General features: G+C 47.6%; 2 protein-coding genes and 2 pseudogenes across 3 annotated transcripts; 2 read left to right on the top strand and 2 right to left on the bottom strand.

Moving 5' to 3' along the window:
• The first annotated feature begins 4,636 nt into the window (after positions 1-4,636).
• LOC109760762 (BTB/POZ and MATH domain-containing protein 1) lies at positions 4,637-7,384 on the top strand. The gene is made up of 2 exons (XM_045231575.2): positions 4,637-4,684; positions 4,824-7,384. The coding sequence occupies exons 1-2, from the start codon at positions 4,637-4,639 to the stop codon at positions 5,799-5,801; spliced, it is 1,026 nt and encodes a 341-aa protein (XP_045087510.1). The 3' UTR covers positions 5,802-7,384.
• Positions 7,385-7,500: 116 nt separating this feature from the next.
• LOC109760765 (BTB/POZ and MATH domain-containing protein 2) lies at positions 7,501-9,196 on the top strand. Of its 2 annotated transcripts, none has more exons than XM_020319569.4 (2): positions 7,501-7,768; positions 7,868-9,196. In XM_020319569.4, the coding sequence occupies exon 2, from the start codon at positions 7,928-7,930 to the stop codon at positions 9,029-9,031; it is 1,104 nt and encodes a 367-aa protein (XP_020175158.1). In that variant the 5' UTR covers positions 7,501-7,768; positions 7,868-7,927; the 3' UTR covers positions 9,032-9,196. The 2 variants fall into 2 exon arrangements, with proteins under 2 accessions (XP_020175158.1, XP_020175159.1); XM_020319570.4 differs by having other exon boundaries at positions 7,507-7,768; positions 7,877-9,196.
• Positions 9,197-20,847: 11,651 nt separating this feature from the next.
• Positions 20,848-24,554, bottom strand: LOC109760763 (F-box/FBD/LRR-repeat protein At5g56420-like; annotated as a pseudogene).
• An 873-nt stretch (positions 24,555-25,427) lies between these two features.
• Positions 25,428-26,449, bottom strand: LOC109760767 (BTB/POZ and MATH domain-containing protein 1-like; annotated as a pseudogene).
• Between the last annotated feature and the right edge of the window lie 998 nt (positions 26,450-27,447).

Raw genomic sequence — 27,447 nt, 5'->3', positions numbered from 1 at the left:
TTGACATGGCAACTAAGTATGTCTCCAATGCTAAAACATGACGTGAACGACATGGCAACTAAGTATCGCTCCAATGCTAAAACATAACATGAATTTGCCATGGCAACTAAGTATGTCGACAATGCTAAAACATGACATGAATTTGCCATGGCAACTATGTTTGACATGACATGAATTATGATTTGGACATATAAGTATATGTAAAAACAGCAGGAGGGAGAACATCAAAATTATCACTTCCATCATCATCAGAAAACGAGGTATACAATTTCTTGTCTATTGACTTACTGAATAATCAGCACTTATATGGGCACCTTGGCACAGATTTTCAAATATTTCAAACAAACAAACATACCCGAATGCAAAACAGAGTACAAATAAATCAAAGACTACATGTAACTGACGTGGCGCCCCAAGATGCTTTACGATTTGTGCAAAAAATCCAACGGTGCTGAGCTCGTTCGGGACAAGATGATAAAAGCTGGTTGTTCAGGCGTTATTGTTTCCGTTCCCTTTAGGAGTGATGACCTTTTTATTAGGATAATTTGAGACCCAGGCATAATATACCAATGTTTTAGATAGTTATACTTTGCCAGGTAAATGAGGATCCCTTTTTCAATATTGCATTCAGTACATCGTCATTAGAAAAATATTTTACTCTCAAAATAGTGGTAAATAAGGAGTCTGGATTCCCAAGAAGATGCGAGGACCTGAACCTTGCATATTTTCTTGTGTGTACCCATTTGTGCCTTGATAGATCAAGCTCATTACTCCTACCCCTTACTGCCAGAATTAGAACCACGACACTTGTTTTGCTAGCATCGCCAGGTTGAAACAATAAATATCACGAAAGCTCATCCCTCCTTGATTATTTAGGACACACATTTTCCACCTAGCCATCCAATGCACCCTCCTCTTGTTTTTCTCGTCCCCTCATAAAAAATGCAACATCGGGTCAATAATTCCTCTGCAAATGTTTTTTGGAATTTTAAAGACCGACATTGCATAGGTGGGGATAGCTTGAAGAACGGACTTGAGAAAAATTTCCGTCTCTCCAACAGATAATAGGAAAGAAGAGGACATTTATAACATAGGGCATCTCCAACGCATACCCCCAAATCGGACCAGGTATCCATCCGTGGACCGGTCTGGACCACTCTGCAGATAGTTATACAGGAGCCAGGCATCCAAACATGTCCCTTAAATCTTCTGACCCTTTTTTTTGTAGTCCGAAAAGCTCAAAATAACAACACAACAAATCATAGATGATTGAAAATATTCAAATGCAACCTTGGTTCTAATTTAAATATTACAACCCAACTAAGTTTCAAATTAAAATAGTTCAAATTTGAGTTCAACTAGCACATATGTTCTACTTGTCCCCTTTAACCACCCACCGATGCTCAATGAAATCTTCATTGAGTTGCTCACGAGTAGCTTGATGCCGATTTTGTTGATACATTTGAACAAACTCATGAAACGTGATTGGATTCTGATCTGGAAGTTGGATACATAGGATCACCCATGTTCTCAAATTCAAGACCTGTAGCAACATGTTCAGCCTCATCCTCCACGATTATGTTCTGCATGGTCACACAACATGCCATCACCTTGCAGAAGGTGTCATGATCCCATTGTTTAGCGGGTACATGAACAACTGCAAACGGGCCTGAAGCACTTCAAATGCTCTCTCCACATACTTTCGAACTCCTCCTTGTCTTTGGGCAAAAGTAAGATCTTTTCTGACCAATTGGCTCAGGGATGGTCTTGACATAGATAGCCCATGGAGGATTGATACTATTAATAACCAGATGGCAGCCCATGTTGTACTGATGTCCATTGAAATGCAACTTTGTTATTTCTAACCCCGCAAAAAAAACTTCTAAATGTTAAGAAATTATCACATGAGTTTTGTGTCTCTTTAAGTGTCTTTGTCCATGTTTTGGTCTCTCTTTGTGATTAGGTCCATCTATACAAGCCTTTACTTATACTTCAAAGACTAAATCTTCAAGTGTTATATCCATGCTATCTATGGAAGCACTCAAGCAGAATTATTGTTCTTGTTATTATTTACATTTTCCTCCAAGCTATCGTGTAGGATTTCTCTGCTAATGGCTAACCTTCGATGACAATATGCTTCAGATATTCTTCTCTGAATCATCCTGTTGTGTGTTTCAGTCGAGGATAAGTATGATGTTGAGTCTGCTGGTATTGTTTTCTCACCTTCAGTCACTAAATCATGGTGTGTATTACCGTCGAAGCTCCTATGTTTTTTGCGCGGAACTGGGAGCTCTTATGAACATCTTATTTCAAGAAGCTTGGAGTAATTAGAACAAAATTTGATGACCGGGATTTTCGCTCCCTTTATTTTAGAAAATTCAAAAACCGAGTTACAATTTTGTTTTTTTTTTCATAGTTAGGAATCTAGTGTATAAATGTCAGAATGAGTTATGTGCCAGAAAATTTTGTGGAAAATTCCATTAATTGGCGGTAAGTGAAAACAAAAACAAAGTGGAGAGGTAGAATAGCATTATCTCACGTTTAAAAGTTACTAGGTTTCTTTTCACTACCAAAAAATGGATTGCCATTTTCACAAAACATTAAATCTAGAAACGAACTGAGCCATTTGAATGTGATTTCTTTTTTAGTGGATTTTTTTAAAAAGGGAGAGCATATCTCATAGATTTAGCAAATTTATGCATGATCTATGATATTAGATGACGTTTGTACTGCTTCCCCGATGGTTATCAGATAGAATAGACACTCTTCGCAGAGAAGTCAAAAAAAGAAGAAGATAAAAGCTTTAAAAAACATTGGGTACGAAGAATAAAATGTTAGGTCGGGTGTGGTGGCAATTTTACTTTGTAAATGTCCTTTTCTTTTCGTTTTTTTCTAAAAAAGTTCCCATCTGAGCGAATCTTTCCTTTTCACAGTCCTCTCACCTAGTCACCTTCCACTCGTCCAGCGCAACTGCGGAAGTCCTTCCTCTTGCTTTACTCCCTTCCCGCTGATCTCTCCTACACACCACGAGTCCAGCTCGTCAGGACGCCGGGACAACAACTGTCCCTCCGGACCCTCGCCGTCTCCTCCGTCGGCACGACGCGTGAGCAAGGCCTCGCCCACATAGCAAAGGTGCGGGCTTCCTGACAAGCATGTCGCGATCGGGCGGTTTGACGTTCCACTAGTAGAAAAAGAGGCTTCCATACGCCCCCATTAATCCCCAAAATAATTGAACCGCGACCAAAGGGGTCTTTAGTCGCGGTTCGGGAGGAGACCCGCGACCAACTATCTGGGCCCAGCGCGCTCGGTCGACAGCTGGCGGACGGGAGGGGCTTTAGTCCCGGTTGGCCTGGCCAACCGGGACTAAAGGTCCTCAGGCTGGCCCGAAAGCCTTTAGTCGCGGTTGGCCAGACCAACCGGGACTAAAGGTCTAACCTTTAGTCGCGGTTGGCCAGTCCCGGTTGGTCTGGCCAACCGCAACTAAAGGGATTTGAGGCCTCATTTTCAAACTCTACCCCCCCCCCCCCCCCCCCCCCCCGTGGATCGCCTTTTCAGTTTTAGAAAAAACAAAAGAAAATGATGGAAATGTCAAAATAAAATAAAATAAAATAAGTTTCTCATGTGATATGTGGTCTAGTTGTTGGGAAAATTAACAAATATGAATTTCGACTTTATTTGCAAAATCTCTCTGGAAATTCTTAAAATGGGCATAACTTTTGCATACGAACTCGGATGAAAAAGTTTTTTATATGAAAAATCATCTACTCGAAAAGTTACATCCGAATTTAACCGGGGGAACCCCGTTAAACATTTTCAAATTCCTCAAAAACCTAACAGAAAAAAAGATACGGGGCTTTTAAGATCTGGACAGGCAAAAAAATTCAAATTGTGATCAAACAATGGTACTAATTATTCTAGAATATTAGTGTTACTAAATAATTATTTCATTTTTTTAATTTTTGGTCAAATCTGGTCAAACTGTGGTCAAACGTGGTCAAACAATGGTCAAACTAATTATTCCAGAAATATTAGTGTTACTAAATAATTATTGTTTTTTAAAACAATAGTTTCAAACTCAAACAGTGAAATGTGTCACTTCATGCTCAAGCTAAATTCCTGAGTGTTAATAGAATTGACATCCTACTATTGTCAGGAAAACAACAAGTGCAGACTTGGAAACGAGGGAGAATAGAACCCGGAAGTTAAGCGTGCTCAGGCTGGAGTAGTGAGAGGATGGGTGACCGTCCGGGAAGTTAGATGATTTGAAATGATGAGGGGTGATTAGAGATTAGAGGATAAATTGAGCAGTGATGAGGGATGGTGATTAGAGATTAGAGGTTAAAATAATTCAGAAATTTGAAAATAAAAAAATAAAAAAAATTCGCAAAAAAACCAGGTTTAAACCTGCGGAGGAGGCCTTTAGTCCCGGTTAGCCACGAGAACCGGGACTAAAGCCTTTAGTCGCGGTTCGTAAGAGGCGCGACTAAAGGGGGGTCTTTAGTCGCGCATATTTAGTCCCGATTGCACAGCCCGGACTCAAGGCCTTTTTTCTACCATTGTTCTTCTCCGGTGGCGCGGTGAGTCGTCCTTAGCCTCCTCGGTTTGCAGGCCTTGCTCGTCGCTTGCTCTCAACGACATGATGACTGATGATGGTGAGACGACCGCGGAAGTTTTTTTTGTCCAAGTAAACTGTGCTGATCCACAACCGTTCCCACGCAGAAAAATATGGTTTTCGCCGCAGAAGAAGCTTCACCCTTGGCCACAAACTTCAACCTCACACAAGTCCTGCGCTCGGTGCGTCTGCTCAAGATCGACGGCGTTAGCATGATGTCAGATACAGATGGATTGTGGACGGGTATGAGTGGGAGATCCTTCTATATCCGAACGTCCTGGACTCCAGGGGTTTGAGCACGTTCGTGGCACTGCGTCTCATCTTTCTCAGTGAACCCAGAGCGGGGGCTGTGAGGACAACTCTACGCAGTTGCTTGGTTGATCAGGAAGGAGTGCATAAGCCACGCCATGAAAATTATCAGACTATAACATTCAGGAAGCCCCAAGATAGCTCGGAAAGAATTAAGCTAGAAGGATTTGGTTATATCAAGGATGGTTCTTTTAGTGTGCAATGCACCCTTGATGTTCTCAGGGAACTAGCAGAGGAAACAGACCCGCTTAAAAAACTATATCTGCCATCGTCTGACTTGCACCTGCAACTTGCTCAACTCCTTCACAGGGAGACCAGAGCGGACGTCAGATTTCTCGTGTCGGGCGAGTCTTTTGCTGCGCACAAGGCCATCCTCGCCGCAAGGTCCCCTGTCTTCATGGCCGAGTTTTTCGGAGACATGAAGGATAAGGACATGGAGTCTGCGGTGTTCAAGGCCCTTGTTCAGTTCATCTACACCGACACTGTGCCAGAATTCAGACAACAGGAGTGGGACGGGGAGGCCATATACACTGACTCTGCGCCAAAATTAGAACAGCAGGAGGAGGCTGATACAAAGGCGGGGACAGTCATGACCCAACATCTGCTTGCCGCTGCTGACAGGTATGGACTGGACAGGCTCAAGCTCATATGCGCCTTCAAGCTCTCCGGTGGCATCAACGTGGACACTGCGGCGACAACTTTAACTTTAGCCGAGCAACACAACTGCCCAGAGCTCAAGGCAAGGTGTGTTCAGTTCATTATCAAAACTTCTGCCACTCTTGATGCTGTGTTGGCGACAGAGGGGTACAAGCATCTGGAGGCAAGCTGCCCTCTTGTGGTGATTGACCTTCTCAGGTCTGCGCGTGGGAGTAAAACTTGAAATGTATCTTTGGCCGTATGGGGCCAAGGTTTGATGGTTCATGGTATTGTATTTGCTTGCGCTTTTCAGGCATGCTTCTCTAGTTCTACTTTTATGACCGTCTTTCAACAAATTAAGAACTTATGTTGTACTCTATAATTTGTGGGCAACTATCTGCTTGCATTTCCCCTTCACTATGTTGTAATTTTGTGCTAAATGCTTATTTCGAATTTGTGCCTGTTGAGTGCAAGCACTGAGAAGGTGATGTCGCCACACAATAGTGTTGTATACTGCTGGGATGTCTTATGAGTACATTGTCATCAAAAGTAGGAATAACATTCAGAAAATTCCATCAAAAGTAGGAATAACATTCAGAAAATTCCATCAAAAGGAGTTAGGTGCCAATGTAATTGAGTTGTCTTCTAGTATGTTATATAGGCCAATTGCCAACACCTGGATGCGGCTGTTGTGTGTGCTTTGTATGATTTCCATGGCACCCTGATTCATGGGTTTCGATATTATCTGTGAAATCAGACATTATGACTAATGCTTATTTGCGATTATTGAACGTATTAGAGGGAAATTTAGACATGATGCAATAGTTCAATCTGTAAAAGTAGACTTCTTCATAAAAAAAATACTCCCTCTGAAATAGTAACAAATACCCTTCTCACAATATCTCTAGAAGTTCCATGCATTGTAATTAGTTTCTGCTCGCATATGACCTAGTAATTGATTCAATATGACCAGCCTCAAACAGCGATCCATCCACGGGGTGCTTCACCTCTTCTCCACAATAATAGCAACGCCGAGGATCAGCACATTCATGCACGCTGTACTGAATCCCACCAACTCCTTCGTCTTCGTCCATGGAGACTATGCATGTCGGCACCCAACCGCCTATCTCGCAGTCATAAAGTACCTCCGCAAAGAAGAACTCCACCTCTGAATTCTCTTCCAGAGTGCTCTTGGCCGTGAAATTCACATGGTAATAGGAACCGTCGTCCATGACTCTCCAGCTGATGATGGATTTGACGAGCTCGTACTTGACCCCGTCCTTGATCTGCTCCTTGTTGTAGTGCTCCAGCGCGCTGATTGCGAACTCGACGCAGTCCCGCAGAAAAACAAAAGCTTCAAAACTAGCGTCGTCGGCGTAACCGAAGGAAGAGTCCACCCAGTCTTGGTCGGGGGTATCGGGACTGTACCGATCGCTGCCAGAGTCAGAGTCAGACCACAGCTCGTGGCTGGGATCAAAAAGTGGCGATGAAGGAGAATTCGGGTCATCCAGCAACAACTCCTGTTGAGTCGCAGGACCGCTGGTGGTGGTGGTGGTAGTAGTGGTAGGCATTAATGGCGTGGAGTCACCATGAGCATTTGCCGGTGTTTGTCCACCAGAAGCGAGCGTGGAGGGGGAACCGGCTCCGGAGGCGAAGGACGGATCCTTATGTGGTACAGCACGCGAGGCATCTGATCTTCCTTGTTCTTCTTCCCTTGATTTCGTCACTGGGCGATCGGATCTGAGCAAGACGAACAGCAACACGATCGAATTGCCGGCGGTGGCCTGGTGTGGCTTTTGTAGAGGGCGCGTCTCCTTTTCCGACTAGAATAAGGTTACTCGGGCGCTGCAGAATTTTCTTTGTAATTGATGAAATTCTCTTTCCAACGGGGCCCACCATCTTAGTCATTTTTCCACTCGAGTCTCCCGCCGTCAACGCCAGTCGCCGCCGCAGCGGACAGGCACCCATCGGAACCAACCCGCGCCCCCTCTTCTTGCGGCGGCGCCGTCATCCACCGCCACCGCTCTCCGCTAGACACGGCGGGCCCGGATCGTTGGGACCCGAATCCTGCCGCCGCAGCACCGATCTGCCTGGATCCGCTTGCCGGACGCTGGGAGGTTAGCCGTTGTCCTCGCTGCCTCCTCCGCCGGCGGCAGGTACTCGCAAGACAGGCCGCGCCCAGAAAACAGGGCCTTTCTTCTCCGTAGCACGGTGAGCCCCCCTTTGCATCCTTGCTCGCTCTCAGCCGCGCTCTGAATCTTGTAACTCTGCCTGTCTCACCTGCACTAATCTGTAACCGTTCCCACGCAGAAACGTTAGATCCCAAACAAAGAGGAAACAGTCCCCTGTGTTCCCCATCCAATCTTCACCATGGAAACCGCCACCAAAAATGTCACCAATGTAGTGCGCTCCATAAAGCTGCTCAAGGTGGACGGCTACTGTGCCACCAAGACCATGGGCAACGACGACTGCATCAAGTCCACCTACAGCATTGGTGGGTACGAGTGGGAGATCTGCACCTATCCCGCGATGATGCCGCGCGCACGCGACGGCATCCCGTGGGTGGCGGTGAAGCTCGTGTTCCTCAGCGAGACCTGCCCGTCCATCGTGAGGGCGAACCTGAGCTGTCGTCTGGTTGATCCGAGAAGCGTGCTTCGACCGTCTGAAGAAAAGAGTGTGTCATGTATCTTCAACCGTTCATGGGTATCCCGCTGTCTGCAGATGTGCTCGCCTTTCGTCAGTGAAGATTGTTCGCTTCCCGTTCGTCTCATGTCGACGGGGAGCCTGGCAGCATCCGGTTATCTCAGGAATGATTCTTTTACCGTGTTATGTGTTATTACGGTGCTGAAGGAGGATTTGACAGCTCGAACAGCAACAGTGCCGGGTAAAGAAGTACCTGGATCATCACCTGGCCTGCAGAAACACCTTGCTGAGCTCCTGCATAGTGGGTTGGAAGCAGATGTCACATTTCTCGTGTCCGGCAAGTCTTTTGCTGCGCACAAGGTGATCCTCGCTGCAAGGTCACCTGTACTGATGGCCGAGTTCTTTGGCCACATGAAGGAGACGAGCTCTCAGCGCGTCGAGATCAAGGACATTGATGCGGTGGTATTCAAGTCGTTGCTTTACTTCATCTACACTGACTCTGTGCTGGAATTTGATCTGCAGCATGAGGCGGTCACGATGTTGGCTCAGCATTTACTTGCAGCTGCTGACAAATATGGACTGGACAGGCTCAAGGAGATCTGTGAAGGCAAGCTATCTGATGGCATCAGTGTCGACACGGCAGCGACAACTCTGGCTTTAGCTGAGCAGCATAACTGCCCCAAACTCAAGGTGAAGTGCGTTGAATTCATAGTTAGTACTCCTGAGATTCTTGATGCTGTGTTGGCGACGGATGGATATAAGCATCTGGAGGCAAGCTGTCCTATGGTGTTGCCTGAGCTTCTTAAGTCTGCGCGGGGCAGAAAGAGTTGAAGGGTAGCCATAATAGTGCTAATGGTCCAAGATTTTATCATGCCTGTAGTCTCTGTTTATGGTTGCCATGCATGTGTGGACTAGTAAGAACCCTGTGTCTGTATTCACCTCAAATTGAAAAACGTATGCTCATCTACTTATGTTATGACCAACTTATTGCTTGCATTTCCTCTCCAATTTCATCTAATTTAATGCTAAATGGTCCAGAATTTGGTATCTCTCTTCTTCTGTGCTTGTCAATATTTGCACAAGCTGATACATATGTGTGCCCAGCTTGGTAAAAATATGCTATTTCAGTGTTGTTAAGGGCAGGATGATTCAGAGTGTGTAGACATGATTTTCTCAGTTGCAGCCTGCAGCCACACAATCCTTGTGTTTGTTTTACCTTGTAGTATCTTTTAAACACATTGTCACATTAACTTTCGGAACACAGTCAGGAAACTAAGTGCCATCTCATTGTCTTAGTACAACGTAAGGGGCTTTCTGTGTTGGAGGTGAAGAGCCAACACCTGAACCAGCCTAGTGTTCTTGATGCTGTCTTGGCGACAAGCTGTCCTTCGATGCTGGGTGACCTTCTCAAGTCTGCGTGTGGGAGAAAGAATTGATGCATACCTAGGTGCTACCCGAGGTCCAAAATGTGATGTTGCATAGTCTCTGTTTTTGTTTGTCATGTTTCACTAGTAGAAAAAGGGCCATTTGTCCCAGTTTATAAGGCCCATCTGTCCCGGTTGTGGAACCGGAAAGGGTCGTTACTAATGCCCTAGGCCTTTAGTCCCGGTTCTTATACCAACCGGGACAGATGGGCCTCTACGTGGCCGCTCCGGCGAGCCCAGGCAGGAGGGCCTTTGGTCCCGGTTGGTATTTCAGGGTTTGGTTTTTTTTTTTGAAAAGAGGTGGTTTAGGGGTTTTGGGGGTTAATTTAGGTTGTTATAGGTAGCTAATAGAGAGATATGTCCTCTGTTATTTCCGTGCTACTGCTATACTGCTATTTCTAAACATGACTTAGATTGAAGTGAGGCAACATGGGGTGCATGTCGAAAGTAATACTAATCCTAACTTGATCAAGTTTGGATTGTACTACTTTCGACATGCACCACATGCATGTTGGCTTCACTTCAATCCAATCCATGTTCATTTCACCCACAGATATATAATAACTCTTCATGCTCGCATCATGCATCATCATAATAACAAGTCCTACTAATCATCATCATACAACTTCTACTCGTTATTAATAACAAGTCATACGATCATCATCCTGATAGTCATCGAACCAACCCTACTTAATTGTTCTTAGCACATGATCATCAGTATTATGCAGGACCTAAATACCCTATTTAAGGGAAAATAGCATAAAACAATATAGACCCCGACTCTCCATTATGGAGAATGGAGATCATCCTGTCTGCAATTCTTGCGCGGCGCTTCCTTTTGCTTCCAAGAACCTCCTTACGACTGTCCATACATTTTTTCCATTCTCTGATTAGCATGTCTCCACTTCTTTTAGAAATCCGGTATGGACAGTTGAGATTCGTAGGATGACCTGGATATATGTTCAAAACACGAAGGCTGTCATTCTGATACATCAAATGAGGCACACAATCCTCTGGGATTCTATGTTGAAAAACATAGTAATAACTTCATAGTTAGCAATGATGTACTAGTTTTAGAAGTATGCAAAAGATACACGGATGTCGTAATAGTAAAAAAATCTTACCAGGGTATCCCCATGGTAGTTACCGTAGTTCAACACGTGCACTAGTGGCACGTATTGACCATAATGTTGAGGAGTTTGATTGTAGATATTGTAATTCTCAAGATCAGTACAAAATCCGACCAGATGATTTTTCTCCTGATAAGTTAACTCGGAGCCATCGGTGTAGTGGGTTTTGTCTACCATGTTCCGCACATTGTTTGAACAATCAAAATAAGCTGTCAATGGAATAAGCTGTCAACTATTTTGAAATAAACAATATAAATTAGTTAATAATTAACTATGTTTGAGAAACTCACATAGTGGTAGAACTGGAGGCGTATCAACAAGTACCCAAATGTTCATATTGTCTTGGTCGATGTCAGGATCACCAAGATCCATGGTGACAAGCATACCTTCATCAAAACCATACATCTTGCAAAATGCTTCCCAATTTTTGCAACCAAAATGGGTTACGCTCTCAGCATTATACCGATTTACTTCAAAATTCACATCATGATGGGTCCTTAGGTGAATTTTCTTCGTTTCAAATTTTTCATGGTCTTCAAAATCCATCCTCTCCAAGACATAGCGTCTTGCATGGCATGGGATAAGCTATACTCGAATTGTAAAAGATGAAAATTACACGTTGAAATAGTTGAAGTCATGCTTAATTACGAAAAAAACACTTGTCGCCGTTGCGTACCGTTTCAACATCGAAGGTCTCCTCGAGCTTAATGCTGAAGCGCCGATCATCGTCCAGGTGAGGCCTGTCGCACAAACCTCGATCGTCGTGGCACCAGCCGCACTCCCCCGGGAGACTTTCGTCGTCCGATGACGACATTTCCTACGTTCATAATTCAAAGATTAAACTTGTACAATTAAATATATGTACTACAAAAACTAAATTAGATCATTATTATTCATCACGGGTTGACTATCAGTTTGTCGAGTCTTTTCTTGAAAACTCTCAGCTCACGTGGTGTGTACATTCGACCGTTGATGATGGTCGCTCCTCCATTTGTCCCCGAGTGCATTACACCAAAATGTCTAGCACACAGGAACGAAGGAGAAGCGACTCCCACGACAACAATCGGGATTCTTCTTCCTCTCATATATATATATATATATATATATGGTGGAACTCTCCCTCACTGATTCCTCTCTGACATTTGCGACCGTCGGTGATGGTAGCTCCTCCTTTCGTTCCTGAGTGCATTACACCAAATTGTCTAGCACACGGTAACGAAGGAAAAGCTACCCCCACGACAACAGTCAGGATTCTTCATCCTCTCATATATGATGGAGACTCGACAGACTTAAAGTCAACCCGAAATATCGTTTAATTATCTTTCTAAAAGAGGATTTGGCTGGTCTCACCTCGAGGTCGGAGGGGGTCGGTGACGGGGACGACGGCGGGGATGATGGAGGGGCCGGGGGCTCCTAGATTTCTGCGAAAACAAAAACCCTATAAGCTATCAACTAATCATATGCATACGCCTTGCATAGTGCTCTCCAATTTTAGCATTCAAAGTAGGAGTAGTTTTCCAATTTAAGCATTCAATAAGCAAAATCAAATCGCAAAATAAAGTAGTATTCAAATTAGGATGCATTCAATTATAAGCAAAACTACATCATCTCCATGCGTCCGTACATCGTCAAATATTATCACTAATACACCTCGAATACTATCATACATATAGCATCGCTAGTACAGCTAGAACCGTAGCGCCCGACGGGTATCGGCGCGGGCGGTGGACACCCAAAGAGAAGGAACCATCACAGGATAGCTCCAGTGAGATCCCTAAAGAACCTGCCAGGTATTGTCGAACCTGCCCTCCAACGCAACCATGTAGTGACGGACGTGCTCGTCCTCCTCGCTGACACGGTGACGTACCACCTCCGCGGTGTCCGGAAGCCTCGGCACTGTCACTGGCCCACGCGACCGCCACCAAACAAGGATCGGGTCAATGACGGGCTGGCTCCTCACCAACCTACGCCCCCCGGAAGGTAGCACCTCCCAAAACCAGCCCGGCGGAGCCCAGTCCCGGACATGGCCCCTCTGATCAAGCCGGCCTCCTCCGCCGAGTCGACGACGAGGATGCGGGATAGGCATCGTCGACGTCGATGCGGGAATAATTGCTTTAACTAAAAAAATAAACTAGTTCTATTAATTTCCTTGCTAAAAATAAACTACTTCTATAGTAAAATAAACTAGTTTTGTTAAATCAACTAGTTCAACTACTAAGCACTTACTATAAATAGAATAAAGTAGTACTTCCTAATTAGAAATAAACTAGTTTAACTAGTTCTATTATTTTTCTAACTAATTATATTAAACACTTTCTCTTCTTATTCTATGAACAAAATTACAACAGAAAAAAATCATAAAAATTCTATAAACAAAATTACAACAGAAAAAAATCATAAAAATTCTATGAAAAAATTGACATATTCTTTGCATATATATGAACACACAAACATTTGCATATTCAACAATAATATCACCAAAAAATCTATGAACAAAAAAAAATTCTAACTTTTGCATATTATTCATTTATGAACAAATTACAACAACTCAATTAACTACACATCTAAACTACGCATCTAAATTAACTACACATCTAAATTAGGAAATTCATATATGGAGCTCTCACTGCGCAACGGGGCGGCGATCGACGAGGAGGCAGGGCACGGGGGCGACAGTGAGGGGCACGGCGACGACGATGTTGAGGGGCGCGGCGACGGCGACGGTGAGGGGCGCGGCGACGGGCGATGAGGAGGCAGGGGCGGCGACGGGCGGCAAGGAGGCAGGGGGGCGCGGGGCGGCGACGGCGTCTGGGTGGCGCGGGACGGCGTCAGAGGCAGGGGCGACGACGGCGACGGCGAGGCGAAGAGGGGCAGCCTGGCGGCGGCGGCGGGCGGGGAAGACGAACTAAATGAAAATTTTCACAAGTGCTAGTTATATAGACGAAGCATTGGTTCTGGTTCATGACAGCAACCGGTACCAATGCCACCCTTTAGTCCCGGTTGGTGCCACCAACCGGGACCAGAGGCCTCTTTTCAGCAGCCCAAAGGGCGGGAAGCGGCAGCCTTGGTCCCGGTTGGTGGCACAAACCGGGACTAAAGGGGTGGCATTGGTCCCGGTTGGTGCCACGAACCGGTACCAATGCTCCCCTTTAGTCCCGGTTAGTGCCACCAACCGGGACCAAAGGCCTTGTGCTGCTGCGCCCGCGTCAAAAGTTTAGTCCCACCTCGCTAGTTGCGAGGGGCGCGCTGTGGTTTATAAGCCCCACTGCCGCACCCCTCTCGAGCTCCTCTCCATTGCAGGCTTACGGGCCTAATTGACACTGCTATGCCTGATGGGCCTACTAGGCCTTCTGCTGGCCTGAATCCTGGCCCATTGGTTGGTTTCTAGTCGTATTCAGGCAGTGGTGGCCCAGTAGGTGGCATATTTTTTATTTTTTCCCTGTTTTTTGTTTTCTTTTTTGCTTTTTTTTGTTTCTACTTACAACAAAAAACTTATTTATTTTATTTTATTTTGTTTCTAATTACTTATTTATTTCACTTTATGATAATTCTTTTTGCTTTACGTTATTAAATTTTTTTATTTTTTATTTGGTTTCTACTTATATATTTTATTAAAATTTATCTGTTTTAAATATCTGTTTTAATCAAAACCAGATTTTGTTAATATTTTTTGCTATTAAATTCTTTTTTGCTATTAATGTTTTGAACAAAAAATACTTTGTTAATATAAGTTGCATAAATTTTATTTAATTTTAGTTTCAAAAATACTAGAGGTTTATATAAGTTGTTTAGTTGATCATAACAAATATTATAGTTTTATGCATTTTATTATTTTTCATGCATTTACTGCTTTTTTGAGCTATAAGACCCGGAAATTGAAAAGCATTTCAAATGAACTCCGAAAAGGTTGAAAATTGGCATGGTATCATCATTTCACCCACATAGCATGTGCAAGAAAGTTGAGAGGGTTACGGCAAAAACTAGATGCACTTCGTGTACAAAACGGACAATCTCTTTCGAAGTATCAGGGTTTCGGACAAAAGCTCATCTGTTACAAAGGGATTTCATTTTTTTGAACTTATTTGAACTCCATAGTTTTTCTATGTTAAAAATGCACCATTCAAAGCTACATCATCAATTTTTAACCCTTTCTGACTTCATTTGTTATTTTCCATGCATTTACTGATTATTTTGAGCTATAAGACCATGAAATTGAAAAGCACTACAAATGAACTCCGAAAATGTTGAAAGTTGGCATGGTATCATCATTTCACCCACATAGCATGTGCAAGAAAGTAGAGAGGGTTACGGCAAAAACTGAATGCACTTCGTGGACAAAACGGACAATCTGTTTTGAAGTATCAGGATTTCATACGGAAACTCATCTGTTACAACAGGCATTTCAAATGAACTACGAAAAGGTTGAAAGTTGGCATGGTATCATCATAATAGTTGTGGAGAGAAAGTCTTCACTTTTTTTCGCTTGTGTGCTTTGCTTATTGCGCCGTAACCATGGATAATCTTCATCGTTTATCAGGATGCTTCGGTCAGCCTTGACTTTGAAGGGAGGAATTTCATGAAACTTTTCATAATCTTCAGACATGTCTGTCTTGCCCTCCACTCCCACTATGTCCCTTTTTCCTGAAAGAACTATGTGGCGCTTTGGCTCATCATATGATGTATTCGCTTCCTTATCTTTTCTTTTTCTCGGTTTGGTAGACATATCTTTCACATAGATAACCTGTGCCACATCATTGGCTAGGACGAACAGTTCGTCAGTGTACCCAAGATTGTTCAGATCCAATGTTGTCATTCCATACTGTAGGTCTACCTGTACCCCGCCTCCTGACAGGTTGACCCATTTGCACTTAAACAAAGGGACCTTAAAATCATGTCCGTAGTCAAGTTCCCATATGTCCATTATGTAACCATAATATGTGTCCTTTCCCCTCTCGGCTGTTGCATCAAAGCGGACACCTCTGTTTTGGTTGGTGCTCTTTTGATCTTGGGCGATCGTGTAAAATGTATTCCCATTTATCTCGTATCCTTTGTAAGTCAATACAGTCGAAGATGGTCCCCTGGACAACGAGTACAGCTCATCACAAACAGTGGTGTCACCTCTGAGACGTGTTTCCAACCAACTGCTGAAAGTCCTGATGTGTTCACATGTAATCCAGTCGTCACACTGCTCCGGGTGTTTGGAGCGCAGACTGTTCTTGTGTTCATCGACATACGGGGTCACCAAGGTAGAGTTCTGTAGAACTGTGTAGTGTGCTTGAGACCAAGAATGCCCGTCCCTGCATATTATTGAGTCTGCTCCTAGCGTGCCTTTTCCAGTCAATCTCCCATCATACCGCGATTTAGGGAGACCTATCTTCTTAAAGCCAGGAATGAAGTCAACACAAAACCCAATGACATCCTCTGTTTGATGGTCCATGGAGATGCTTCCTTCTGGCCTAGCACGGTTACGGACATATTTCTTTAGGACTCCCATGAACCTCTCAAAGAGGAACATATTGTGTAGAAATACGGGGCCCAGAATGACAATCTCGTCGACTAGATGAACTAGGACGTGCGTCATGATATTGAAGAAGGATCGTGCGAACACCAGCTCGAAACTGACAAGACATTGCGCCACATCACTCCTTAGCCTTGGTATGATTTCTGGATCGATCACCTTCTGAGAGATTGCATTGAGGAATGCACATAGCTTCACAATGGCTAATCGGACATTTTCCGGTAGAAGCCCCCTCAATGCAATCGGAAGCAGTTGCGTCATAATCACGTAGCAGTCATGAGACTTTAGGTTCTGGAACTTTTTCTCCGGAATATATTATTCCCTTTATATTCGACGAGAAGCCAGTCGGGACCTTCATACTGAGTAGGCATTCAAAAAATATTTCCTTCTCTTCTTATGGTTAGAGCGTAGCTGGTAGGACCTTCGTACTGCTTTGGAGGCATGCCGTCTTTTTCGTGCAAACGTTGCAGGTCCTCCCTTGCCTCAGGTGTATCTTTTGTCTTCCCATACACGCCCAAGAAGCCTAACAGGTTCACGCAAAGGTTCTTCGTCACGTGCATCACGTCGATTGAAGAGCGTACCTCTAGCTCTTTCCAGTAGGGTAGGTCCCAAAATATAGATTTCTTCTTCCACATGGGTGTGTGTCCCTCAGCGTCATTCGGAACAGCTAGTCCGCCGGGACCCTTTCCAAATATTACGTGTAAATTAGAGACCATAGCAAGTACGTGATCACCGGTACGCATGGCGGGCTTCTTCCGGTGATCTGCCTCGCCTTTGAAATGCTTGCCTTTCTTTCGACATTGATGGTTGGTCGGGAGAAATCGATGATGGCCCAGGTACACATTCTTCCTGCATCTGCCCAGGTATATACTTTCGGTGTTAGCTAAACAGTGCGTGCATGCGTGGTATCCCTTGTTTGTCTGTCCTGAAAGGTTACTGAGTGCGGGCCAATCATTGATGGTCACGAACAGCAACGCCTTTAGGTCAAATTCTTCCCCCATGTGCTCATCCCACGCACGTACACCTGTTCCATTCCACAGTTGTAAGAGTTCTTCAACTAATGGCCTTAGGTACACATCAATGTCGTTGCCGGGTTGCTTAGGGCCTTGGATGAGAATTGGCATCATAATGAACTTCCGCTTCATGCACATCCAAGGAGGAAGGTTATACATACATAAAGTCACGGGCCAGGTGTTGTGATTGCTGCTCTGCTCCCCGAAAGGATTAATGCCATCCGCGCTTAAAGCAAACCATACGTTCCTTGGGTCACTTGCAAACTCAGCCCAGAACTTTCTCTCGATTTTTCTCCACTACGACCCGTCAGCGGGTGCTCTCAACTTCCCGTCTTTTTTACGGTCCTCACTGTGCCATCGCATCAACTTGGCATGCTCTTTGTTTCTGAACAGTCGTTTCAACCGTGGTATTATAGGAGCATACCACATCACCTTCGCAGGAACCCTCTTCCTGCGGGGCTCGCCCTCAACATCACCAGGGTCATCTCGTCTGATCTTATACCGCAATGCACTGCATACCGGGCATGCGTTCAAATCCTTGTACGCACCGCGGTAGAGGATGCAGTCATTAGGGCATGCATGTATCTTCTCCACCTCCAATCCTAGAGGGCATACGACCTTCTTTGCTGCGTACGTACTGTCGGGCAATTCGTTATCCTTTGGAAGCTTCTTCTTCAATATTTTCAGTAGCTTCTCAAATCCTTTGTCAGGCACAACATTCTCTGCCTTCCACTGCAGCAATTCCAGTACGGTACCGAGCTTTGTGTTGCCATCTTCGCAATTGGGGTACAACCCTTTTTTGTGATCCTCTAACATGCGATCGAACTTCAGCTTCTCCTTTTCACTTTCGCACTTTTCCCTTGCATCAACAATGACCCGGCGGAGATCATCATCGGGCACATCGTCTGGTTCCTCTGGATCTTCAGCTTCCTCTTGATCTTCAGCTTCCCCCGTTGCAGCGTCACCGTATTCAGGGGGCACATAGTTGTCATCGTCCTCTTCTTCTTCGTTGTCTTCCATCATAACCCCTATTTCTCCGTGCTTCGTCCAAATATTATAGTGTGGCATGAAACCCTTATAAAGCAGGTGGGTGTGAAGGATTTTCTTGTCAGAGTAAGACCTCGTATTCCCACAATTAGGGCATGGACAACACATAAAACCATTCTGCTTGTTTGCCTCAGCCACTTCGAGAAAATTATGCACGCCCTTAATGTACTCAGAGGTGTGTCTGTCACTGTACATCCATTGCCGGTTCATCTGCATGCATTATATATAATTATGTGTGTCAAAAGTAAGAAAATTAGACAAGTATCTATCTAAAGTAAGATTTTTTTTCTTTCAGAAAGAAGATAAGAACAAGAGGCTCACCACGGTGGTGCCGGCGACGAGATCGGCGCGGGCGATCGACGGCGGTGAAGACGAGGACGGGGCGTGACGGACCGCTAAACCTAGACAAATCTCGGAAAAAATGAAGCTCGGAGGTCGAGCTTCGAGAGGAGAAAGCTTAACTAGTGTGGCTCGGGCATTTCATCGAACACCTCACATGCATAAGAGGTGAGCTAGAGCACCAAAATGCCCTTCCTCGCCGGCCAGCAAAAAACAGAGCACTGTGGAGTGCTCTGCTCGCCGGCGATGGGGTATATATAGGCAACTCATTTGTCCCGGTTCATGGCTGGAACCGGGACTAAAGGCCATCCTTCTGTCCCGGTTCCTACCACGAACCGGGACCAATGGTTGTGGGCCAGGAGCGAGGCCCATTGGTCCCGGTTCGTGCCAAGAGCCGGGACAAATGGACCCAGACGAACCGGGGCCAATGCCCACGAGGCCCCGGCCGGCCCCCTGAGCTTACGAACCGGGACAAATGCCTCCATTGGTCCCGGTTCGTGGCAGAACCGGGACTAATGAGCCGGCTAGGCCCGAACGAAAGCCCCTTTTTCTACTAGTGTTTGCATGTCTAGTTCACTTGTGTTTTGTATCCCGTCTTTCCAATGAACCTCAGCTAGGTTCCTCTGTTTCTGCTTACTATGCATCCATTTACAGTAATAACGTGTGTTTACCTCACCTATGTTATGTGCAATTTTTACCGCCCTTGGTGCCCAAACTGTGTGACGTAGTTTAGTGCTAAATGGTTCAAGATTTTGTCTACTCATGTATGCCTGTCAGTGGCACAAGGTGATACATGACCAGGGTGTGCTGGGCAGGGCTGGATATCTGAATGGTACTGGGGTCTGCATGCATATCTCGCATTGTATGTATTGTGCAGCATCCTGATTCATGGACTGGATATAGAAATTTGTAACGGAGTTAAATATTGCTTCATGTGGATATTGAAGGGACCTAGCAATAATTGATGGTGAACTTCTCTTCTAGTACTTCTGTGCATGCAAGCTTAGTGTGTTGTTTCGATGCTTTCTGCAGGTTTGATCTCTTCGTGATCAGGTGCAGGGTTGATCTCTTCGTGATCGGGTGCAGGGTTGATCTCTTCGTGACAGTAGCAACAAGATGCTACAACTACTCGCAAATGCTACATCCGATGGCGGGGATGCTATAACCGGCAAATGTTTTTGCTGGAACCAACCATCGGAGTTTTTACTGATTTTTTGTTTGCTGGAAGCGACATTTTTATTTGTTGGAACCGGCTAATTGTTTTGTTTCAACAGACAATTGAGCTTTCGTTTGCTGAGATTTTTCGCTGCAACCGGCATTAATTTTTGCTATTACGGGCGAGGGATTTTGATACTCCCTCCGTTTCAGTTTACAAGTCCCACGTGTATACCTAGGTTGCCAATTATATCATCATAATATAAACTATATAACACAAAAATTATACCGTCTGAAAATAGAACATCTGAAGTTTATATTGGTATATTTTTTGTAATATATGACTTGTATTAGGTTGGTCAAATTAACAATCTAGCGGTACGCGCACGCCCTGTAAACTGAGAAAGAGGGAGTACATCCAGTATGGCGGGGCTACGACCCCGACGGCGGCGACTCTTTTTTTTTTGCTGCAACTGTCGTTGTTTTCAGCTACTACGGGCGATGTTTTTTGCCACATTCATTCAATGTCGTTTACTGGTGGCCGTCGTTCACGCAATCCTGTGCAACGAGTGTCCATGGCTAGTGGAGATGGCGCATCGGGCTGCTGCAACCATTGAGCGTCGGCGGCGCGAGTTGCAACCGGTTGAGGTGGAGCTGCAACTGAAATGGACTAGCGGGGAAGGTTTCTCCAGCGAGAAGCGGACGGGCTGCGAGGTGTTGGGGTGCGAGCGCCCGGCGGCCGACGGTCGTTGCCCTCGCGGAGCTGCACACGGTGGCGGGGTTGGGTGGGGCAGCAGAGGGGGGATTTCTTTTCTGAGATGTGCTAGGAGGAAAAAGACGAGTTAAGGTGGAGGCCAGATCGGGATGACTGATTTTGAACGGTTGTGGTGTGCCACATATAACGGCTGCACGGTGACCGACCCAAATTGGGATGGTCGACCGGCGCCCAGTACTGGCCAATCAAAAAAAATGTCAAAATACTTAGAAAAATTACTAAATATTTTCTCCATTGGACAACACTTCACATAGCTTCAATTTAAGGAAAAGCAAGAGTACTACTGAATTATAGTTCAGAGGATTTGTAAACTAGTACTACTACTAGGTAGTACATCTCTTTTTGCCAATTACGTCCAGAAGCGAACCATAGCAGGCAAAGACATCCTCAATTCTTCAGTGATATGTGTGCGTTCATCAGCATTCCGTGGATACCACGATGGGTACTTCATCTCGGGATCCAAGACACCACAGCGCAGACATACCTTCGTCCTGTCATGCAGAGATATCTCTGCCATATTAACCGCATGTTCCATGACACACCTGATGAATCGCACAAAGATGTCGTCATGTTGGAAGCCATAGATGATGAGCTTAACCAGATTCTTGTGCTTGAAGTCAGGGAGGGATGCCTTCCACTCCACGTCTTCCTTTTGATAGAAACAATTGTTCTTCCGGAACTCTTTGTCTCTCGTCACCATATTGCATCAATGATCCAAGACTTTGATAGAGAGCTCTTTTATGGACGGTGCAGCTTAAAAAATAAACATTGTCCAAGCTAAATCACATCCTTCAGAAAGATTGTCTAGATTCACCTGCTGTAGTTGGCTGAGCACAGGTCTGAGCAGCTTCGGGCTTTCTGGCAGAACCCAAATCTGGGAAAGAAAAAACAATTTACAAACTGAGTGCAAGTTGCATGTAAATCACATTCTCAACCGGCGGAGAAGACCAACTTAAGCTACTATTGTTACTCCCTCCGTTCCATATTGAGTGTCGGAGTATTAGAGCATCTCCAGCCGCGCCCCCAGAAAGGCCTCCCAGACGATTTTTTCGCGCCGGCGCTGAAAAATCGGCCCAGTCGCGCCCCAAGGAGCCCGATTTTCGCGGGCCTGGGCCGAAATTAGCGCCGGCGGACCCAGGCCGAACCCGGCTCGCTGGGGCACTCGGGGGCGCCGGGGCAAGCGGTTTTGGCGCGAAAGAGCCGCGAGCCCGGCGCGTCAGCGACACCGCGCGTCGTCTTCCCCCCAACGCCTCGGTTTCCCGCGGGGAATCAATGGCAAGGCTGCTGCCGGTCAGCCTTACCATTGATTCCTCACGGGGCGGCGCGCCGACGCCTCCCCTCCCTCGCACGCGTACACATGGGCGCGGCGCGGCTATATAAGCCGGTGGCCTCCCTCGCCTCTGGCCACACCAGCCCTAGCCGCCGAGCTCTACCTCTCCCGAGAGCCGCCGCCGAGACCTCCCTCTCCCGAGCCCTCCCTCTCCCGTGCGCCGTCGTCGAAACCTCCCTCTCCCTATGGCCGAGCGTTTCCCCGGAGATGAGGCGGCGGCCAACGGCTTCGACCGCTGCTCGCTCCACGAACAGGAATCTTGGCTCCTGTTCCAGGCGAACATCCCGGCGCCGCCGGACATGCGCGCCGGGCCGACGGGGTGGAGGCTCAGCAACGGGGGAGTGCTCAGAAACCCTCCTACTTCGACGACGAGGTCGAGGTCGTGCGCGCCTCCCTCACCGACGCCCAGCTCGCCCTCCCCCAGTACGCCACCGACAACCAAGCGGCGTGGACGGCGTACTTCCAGCGCCGGCAGCAGCAGAGGATGGCGTCCACCAACGGCGCCCCGGTGGTGGCTGGCTTGAAGAACAGCGAGGGACGCCACCTGTGGTGGGGTGTCCCCGGCCGCACCCTCGAGGGCGTTTTGACGTACCTCGAGGGCGGCAACAACCCGCCGTTGGCATACCCCCCGGCGAGGGCGGCCGCCACGGCCACGGCTCACCGCCGACGCGACGGGCAATGGTTGCCCAGGAGGTTCGGCGCCTCCTCTTCTTCCTCCTCATCCCGCTCTTCTTCGCACTCCTCCGACTCTTCGGCGCTGCTCGGCGTCAAGGCCGAGCCCGCGGCGGAGACGCCGCTCGGCCGGCGCACTCGCAGCGCCGGCATCGTCATCAACGAGGGCGGCCGACGGGCCTCCTCGTTGGCTCCTCCGCGCTTCGTCAAGCCCAAGACGGAGCCGGGGCTCGCGCCGGTGAAGACGGAGCCGGGCCTCCCCGCGGTGAAGACGGAGCACGGCGGCGACGACGAGCTCGACGACGACGCGGACCTGGAATGGGCGCGCACGGACTCCCTGAAGATGGCGAGGGAGCGCCAGTGCGCCGCCCTGCGGCGCTTCGCGCAGCGCCGCCGGGGCCGCGACGAAGGAGGAGTCGTCGTCATCAAGGACAGCGATGACGACGACGCGCCGCCGCCACCAGTCCGCGTTGGCGACGCCGGTCAGGGGTCCACCAGGGACGGCCGCGTCAAGGAGGAGAAGCCCGACGACGACGGCGGCGACGACGGCGACTACTCCGCGTTCAGCCAGTTTCTTTTTTAATTGGATATATTATGTAATAAAAATCCGTGACTATTATGTAATATATGCCAAACTTCGCCGAACTTTGCCAAAATTTGCTATATAGTTGCCTTTTTTGAACGCGCCTGGGTCGGCCCTGGGGCGGGCGGCTGGGGACCAACTCGTCCCCAGGCCGATTTTTTGCACCGGCTCCCCCCAAGCGGCGTTTTTAGGCGCCCCCTCGGGGGCCAACGGCTGGAGATGCTCTTACATATAACCATCCAGATGGTTACATATATAGAGTGGGAATGGACAGGTATCATTCCAATGACTAATAATTAGTACCTTTTCACTTTGAAAATCCAGATGCAGGTTGCCTATGTAAGGAACATTACCAAGGAGCTGACTTAACTCAAGAGTCCTAGTTGGTCGGGTGCCAATTTTACTAAGCCTCGGCTTTGAAAGCTGTGGTACAAAACCAAAATACAGGAGACCTTTATGAGAGTTGAACCAGCCCTTATAGCTCACCCGTTGGAGTTTTGGTAGACATGCCAGCTCAACTATCTCAAATTTCCCAAAGTCGACCTCGAGCTCAGTAAGTTTAGCATGTTCTAGTTGCAGCATAGAATTCATCCCCGAGTCGCAATTGGTTAAATGCAAAGACTCCAAGAGCTTGCAGGTGCTGAGGATGTTGGGTATGTCCGATTCACCAAACCTCATATTGCACAGCCACAGGCGCTTGAGGCCAGCAAATGCATCCGGACAAGCACTGAAAAAATCATTGAACTGCTTCGCATGGTCGAGGAGCTCGGCAGGAGAACACTTGTGAATTTTCTCTGTTATGATCTCGAACTCAGCTGCACCAACCTTGTGTGTTGCCATGGCGCGGGCGACGGATTTGCCAATTGTGTAACAATCAGGTTGCATCAAGATGAATCTGATGTTGAGTTTGCTAATGGTGATCTCCGGGCTCCTTGTGCTCAAGATGTTATCCGTTACATGAGCTACAGCACTGTTGGTTCTGACAAATTCACTGGGGTTGAAAACACGAGCTCTAACATGGTGACCTGGAATGGAACTACAGCTTAGGAAGAAGCGCGAGAGCTTGGTGCAGAGGTTCATCATTCGTTTCGAGAGGAGGCAGGCCCTTATTGCATCAAGCGTGTCCACCCTCTCCAGAATGTTGAGCAGAAGGTCATTAGGCAGCTTGCTAAGCCTGTCTCCGACTTCTTCGCTGCCGGCAGTTTCTTTGCTGGGAGTTGTTTTCTGTGTTGCATTTACCTGGAACAACAAATGATCAACTGTTTTTTTAGGAAGAACCTTTCATTAGTACGTAGTACAAAATATCAATCAGGCACAAGAAAAAACAACACTTACATTGTGTCTGCGGTGACGTCTTTTCTTGGTCATGGCTGATTAGGTCAACAACTTGTCTTTTTGATGATTGGATGCATGCACTATTTGGATCGACCTTATTTGACCTGCGACAAGCGGCGGATGCCTGATCTGCCCATACTCGAATCCCCCCCTACTCCTCTGTTTATTTAGGCCAGTGCAAGAAATCGGACTAATCGCCGGCGAAAATAAAATTTCCTACTCCTCCGACTCCTATATTTAATGAGGCCGGCTCTCGTCCAGAAGGGAGGAGATGTTAGAGGAGAGGTGGGAGGATACTGATTACAACTTCTCAATAGACAGACCCTTCCGGGGAAAAATTACTCCTTTTGGACCGCCCTTGCTGCACAAACAGAAATTTATCTCTTCTCTTCCCCGATTGCACAGTTCAAGGAGATTATTAGAGGAGAGGAAGCGGATCCTGATTACAACTTCTCAACAGACAGACTCCTCCGGAAAAAAATAATTACTCCTTTTGGACGGCGCCTGCCGCACGAACAGAAGCAAATCAACTCCGTCTCCCGCGAGATTATTTTGCCCGAAATGCAGACAGGCAGCTGAGGTGGTGGTCGGCGGCGGATGGCAGGGGGTGCAGTGGGGGGCTGTCGCAAGGGATGGTGTGGTGGCCGGCGGCGAACGGCAGGTATTGGGTAGGGGGCTGTCGCAGGGGATGGCGGCGGAGGAGAGTCGTGGTGGCCGGAGCCGGACGGCAGGTGTGGGGTATAAGTTTTCCATTTTAGGTATATACAGACACAAATTTCTAGTATGCATTACTCATTTCTCACAAGCACAAACAGAGACTACACGCATTGTCAGATCCTGGAAGTCTAGCAATATATATGGCTACACGTCAACACTTCCTCCCATGGACAGACTAGCTTGAGAAGCTCAGTCAAAGACCGAAGGGCAGCTTGCCTCCAGGTGCCTATACCCCTCCGTCGCCAACACATCATCAAGAACTGCAGGAGTGCTGACGATGGACTTGACACATTTGGCCTTGAGTTTCCAGCAATTGTGCTGGTCCGCCAAAGCAAGAGTTGTCGCTGCGGTGTCGACAGTGATGCCACCAGAGAGCTTTACTTCACAAATCAGCTTGAGCCTATCGAGACCGTACCAGTCAGCAGCCGCAAGCAGATGCTGAGCGAGCGTCACCACCACCTCGAGCGGCTGATCAAGCTCGGGCACCGTGTCGGTGTAGATGAAGTGCAGCATGGCCCTGAATGCTGCCATCTCCATGTCCTTCACCGCCACACGTTGCGAGCACTTCTCCTTCATGTCTCCAAAAAGAACTGGGCCTTGAAAACCGGAGACCTTGCGGCAAGTATGTCCTTGTGTTCAGCAAACGACTCGTCGCACACGAGAAAGGTGACATCGGCTCCCGTCTCGCTCCCCAGGAGCTCGCCGAGGTGCCGGTGCAAATTGGTGGATGGTACAGTGATCACCTCTTCAGCTGGGATGGTTTGTGCTGGTAATTCCTTGAGCATTGTGATGGCGCATCGCAGAGTCAAAGAATCATCCCGGAGATAAGCAGATGGTATGGACTTCCTATTCACCAAGAAAAGTTCTTTGAAGTAGTGGGGTGCAAAGAAGGTTTCCGACACACTGTCCTCTTTAAATGGTTCAAGCTCCCCACTCGGATCTACCAGCTGACAGGCTAGGCTCACTGGCACACCACACTCTGTGCGGGCTTTACTGAGAAACATAAATCTCAGAGACACAAACTTGTTGCCAACTGGATACGAGGTGTTGGCTGCAAGGTAGATACGAAGTTCCAAATCATACCCATCGACATTCCATCTCGATGTGAAGCGATATTCAGAGCTCAGGTTCACGGTCAAGCTGAACCCGTCGATCTTGAGCAGCCGCACCGAGTGCACAACTTGGTTGAGGTTCGTGCAGGCATTTTCCATGGAGAGTGGCCGCAGCTGAAGCTTGTTCTTTGCTTGAGCCTTGAGATGAAAAGTTTCTGAAGTCGGATGCACTGAATTAGTACGGCTGATACAGGGGCTAGGCTGACGGAAGCGATGTACTACCTGACGACTCAGACAGTCAGACTCACCGTGCCCCGCCGTGGACGTGCTGCTGGTCGCGGCTTTGCTTGCGAGCTTCGCCGGCACAGGAGACGACGAGGGCCACGGCTAGGCTGAGGTCAATTGGTTGGTCTCCCGGCGTCAGCTAAAAGGATCAATCTGGACAGATCCGTGCTCCGGCGGTCGGATTTGGGCCCAGACTAGTACAGTTGAAGGTAGAGCTGATGATTACAGCCTTACAGGGTTAGCCTGAGAGCATCGGCGCGGAAAAAGGCCGGCTAATCGAGGAGGCAAAGGACGACTCACCGACCGTGCAGGTTGGGTGTGACTAGAGCATCTCCAGCCGCGCCCCTAACAAGGTCCCCAGGCAATTTTTCGACCACCGGCGCCAAAAAATTGGCCCAGTCACGCCCCAGGGGCCCTTTTTTCGCCGGCTCGGGCCGAAATTGGCGCCGGCGGACCCAACCCAAACCCGGCGCGCTAGGGGGCGCTCGGGGACGCCGGGCGAATCGTTTTTGGCCAGCCGCGTCAGCGACACCGCCCGCCTCGTCTTCTCCCGACGCCTCGGTTTCCCGCGGGGAATCAATGGCAAGGCTGCCGCCGGTCAGCTTTGCCATTGATTCCTCACGGATGGCGCGTTCACGGGGCGGCGCGCCGACGCCTCCCCTTCCTCGGACGCGTACACACGGACGCGGCGCGGCTATATATGGCCTCGCTCGCCTGTGGTGGGGCGCCCCCGGCCGCACACTTGAGGGCGTGCTGACGCACCTCGAGGGCGGCAACAACCCGCCGTTGGTGTGCCCCCCGGCGAGGGCGGCCGCCCCGGCGCACCGCCGACGCGACGGGCAATGGGCGCCAAGGAGGTTCGGCGCGTACTC

The sequence above is a fragment of the Aegilops tauschii genome, chromosome 7, assembly GCF_002575655.3.
Source record: "Aegilops tauschii subsp. strangulata cultivar AL8/78 chromosome 7, Aet v6.0, whole genome shotgun sequence".
Taxonomy (NCBI): Eukaryota; Viridiplantae; Streptophyta; class Magnoliopsida; order Poales; family Poaceae; genus Aegilops; species Aegilops tauschii.
This window is presented reverse-complemented; position numbering and strand designations above follow the sequence as displayed.

Coding starts and splice junctions, on each gene's coding strand:
- LOC109760762 (XM_045231575.2), top strand. CDS start 4,637: ATGATGACTGATGATGGTGAGACGACCGCGGAAGTTTTTTTTGTCCAA. Junction 4,685..4,823: donor CGGAAGTTTTTTTTGTCCAA/GTAAACTGTGCT, acceptor CGACGGCGTTAG/CATGATGTCAGATACAGATG.
- LOC109760765 (XM_020319569.4), top strand. CDS start 7,928: ATGGAAACCGCCACCAAAAATGTCACCAATGTAGTGCGCTCCATAAAG.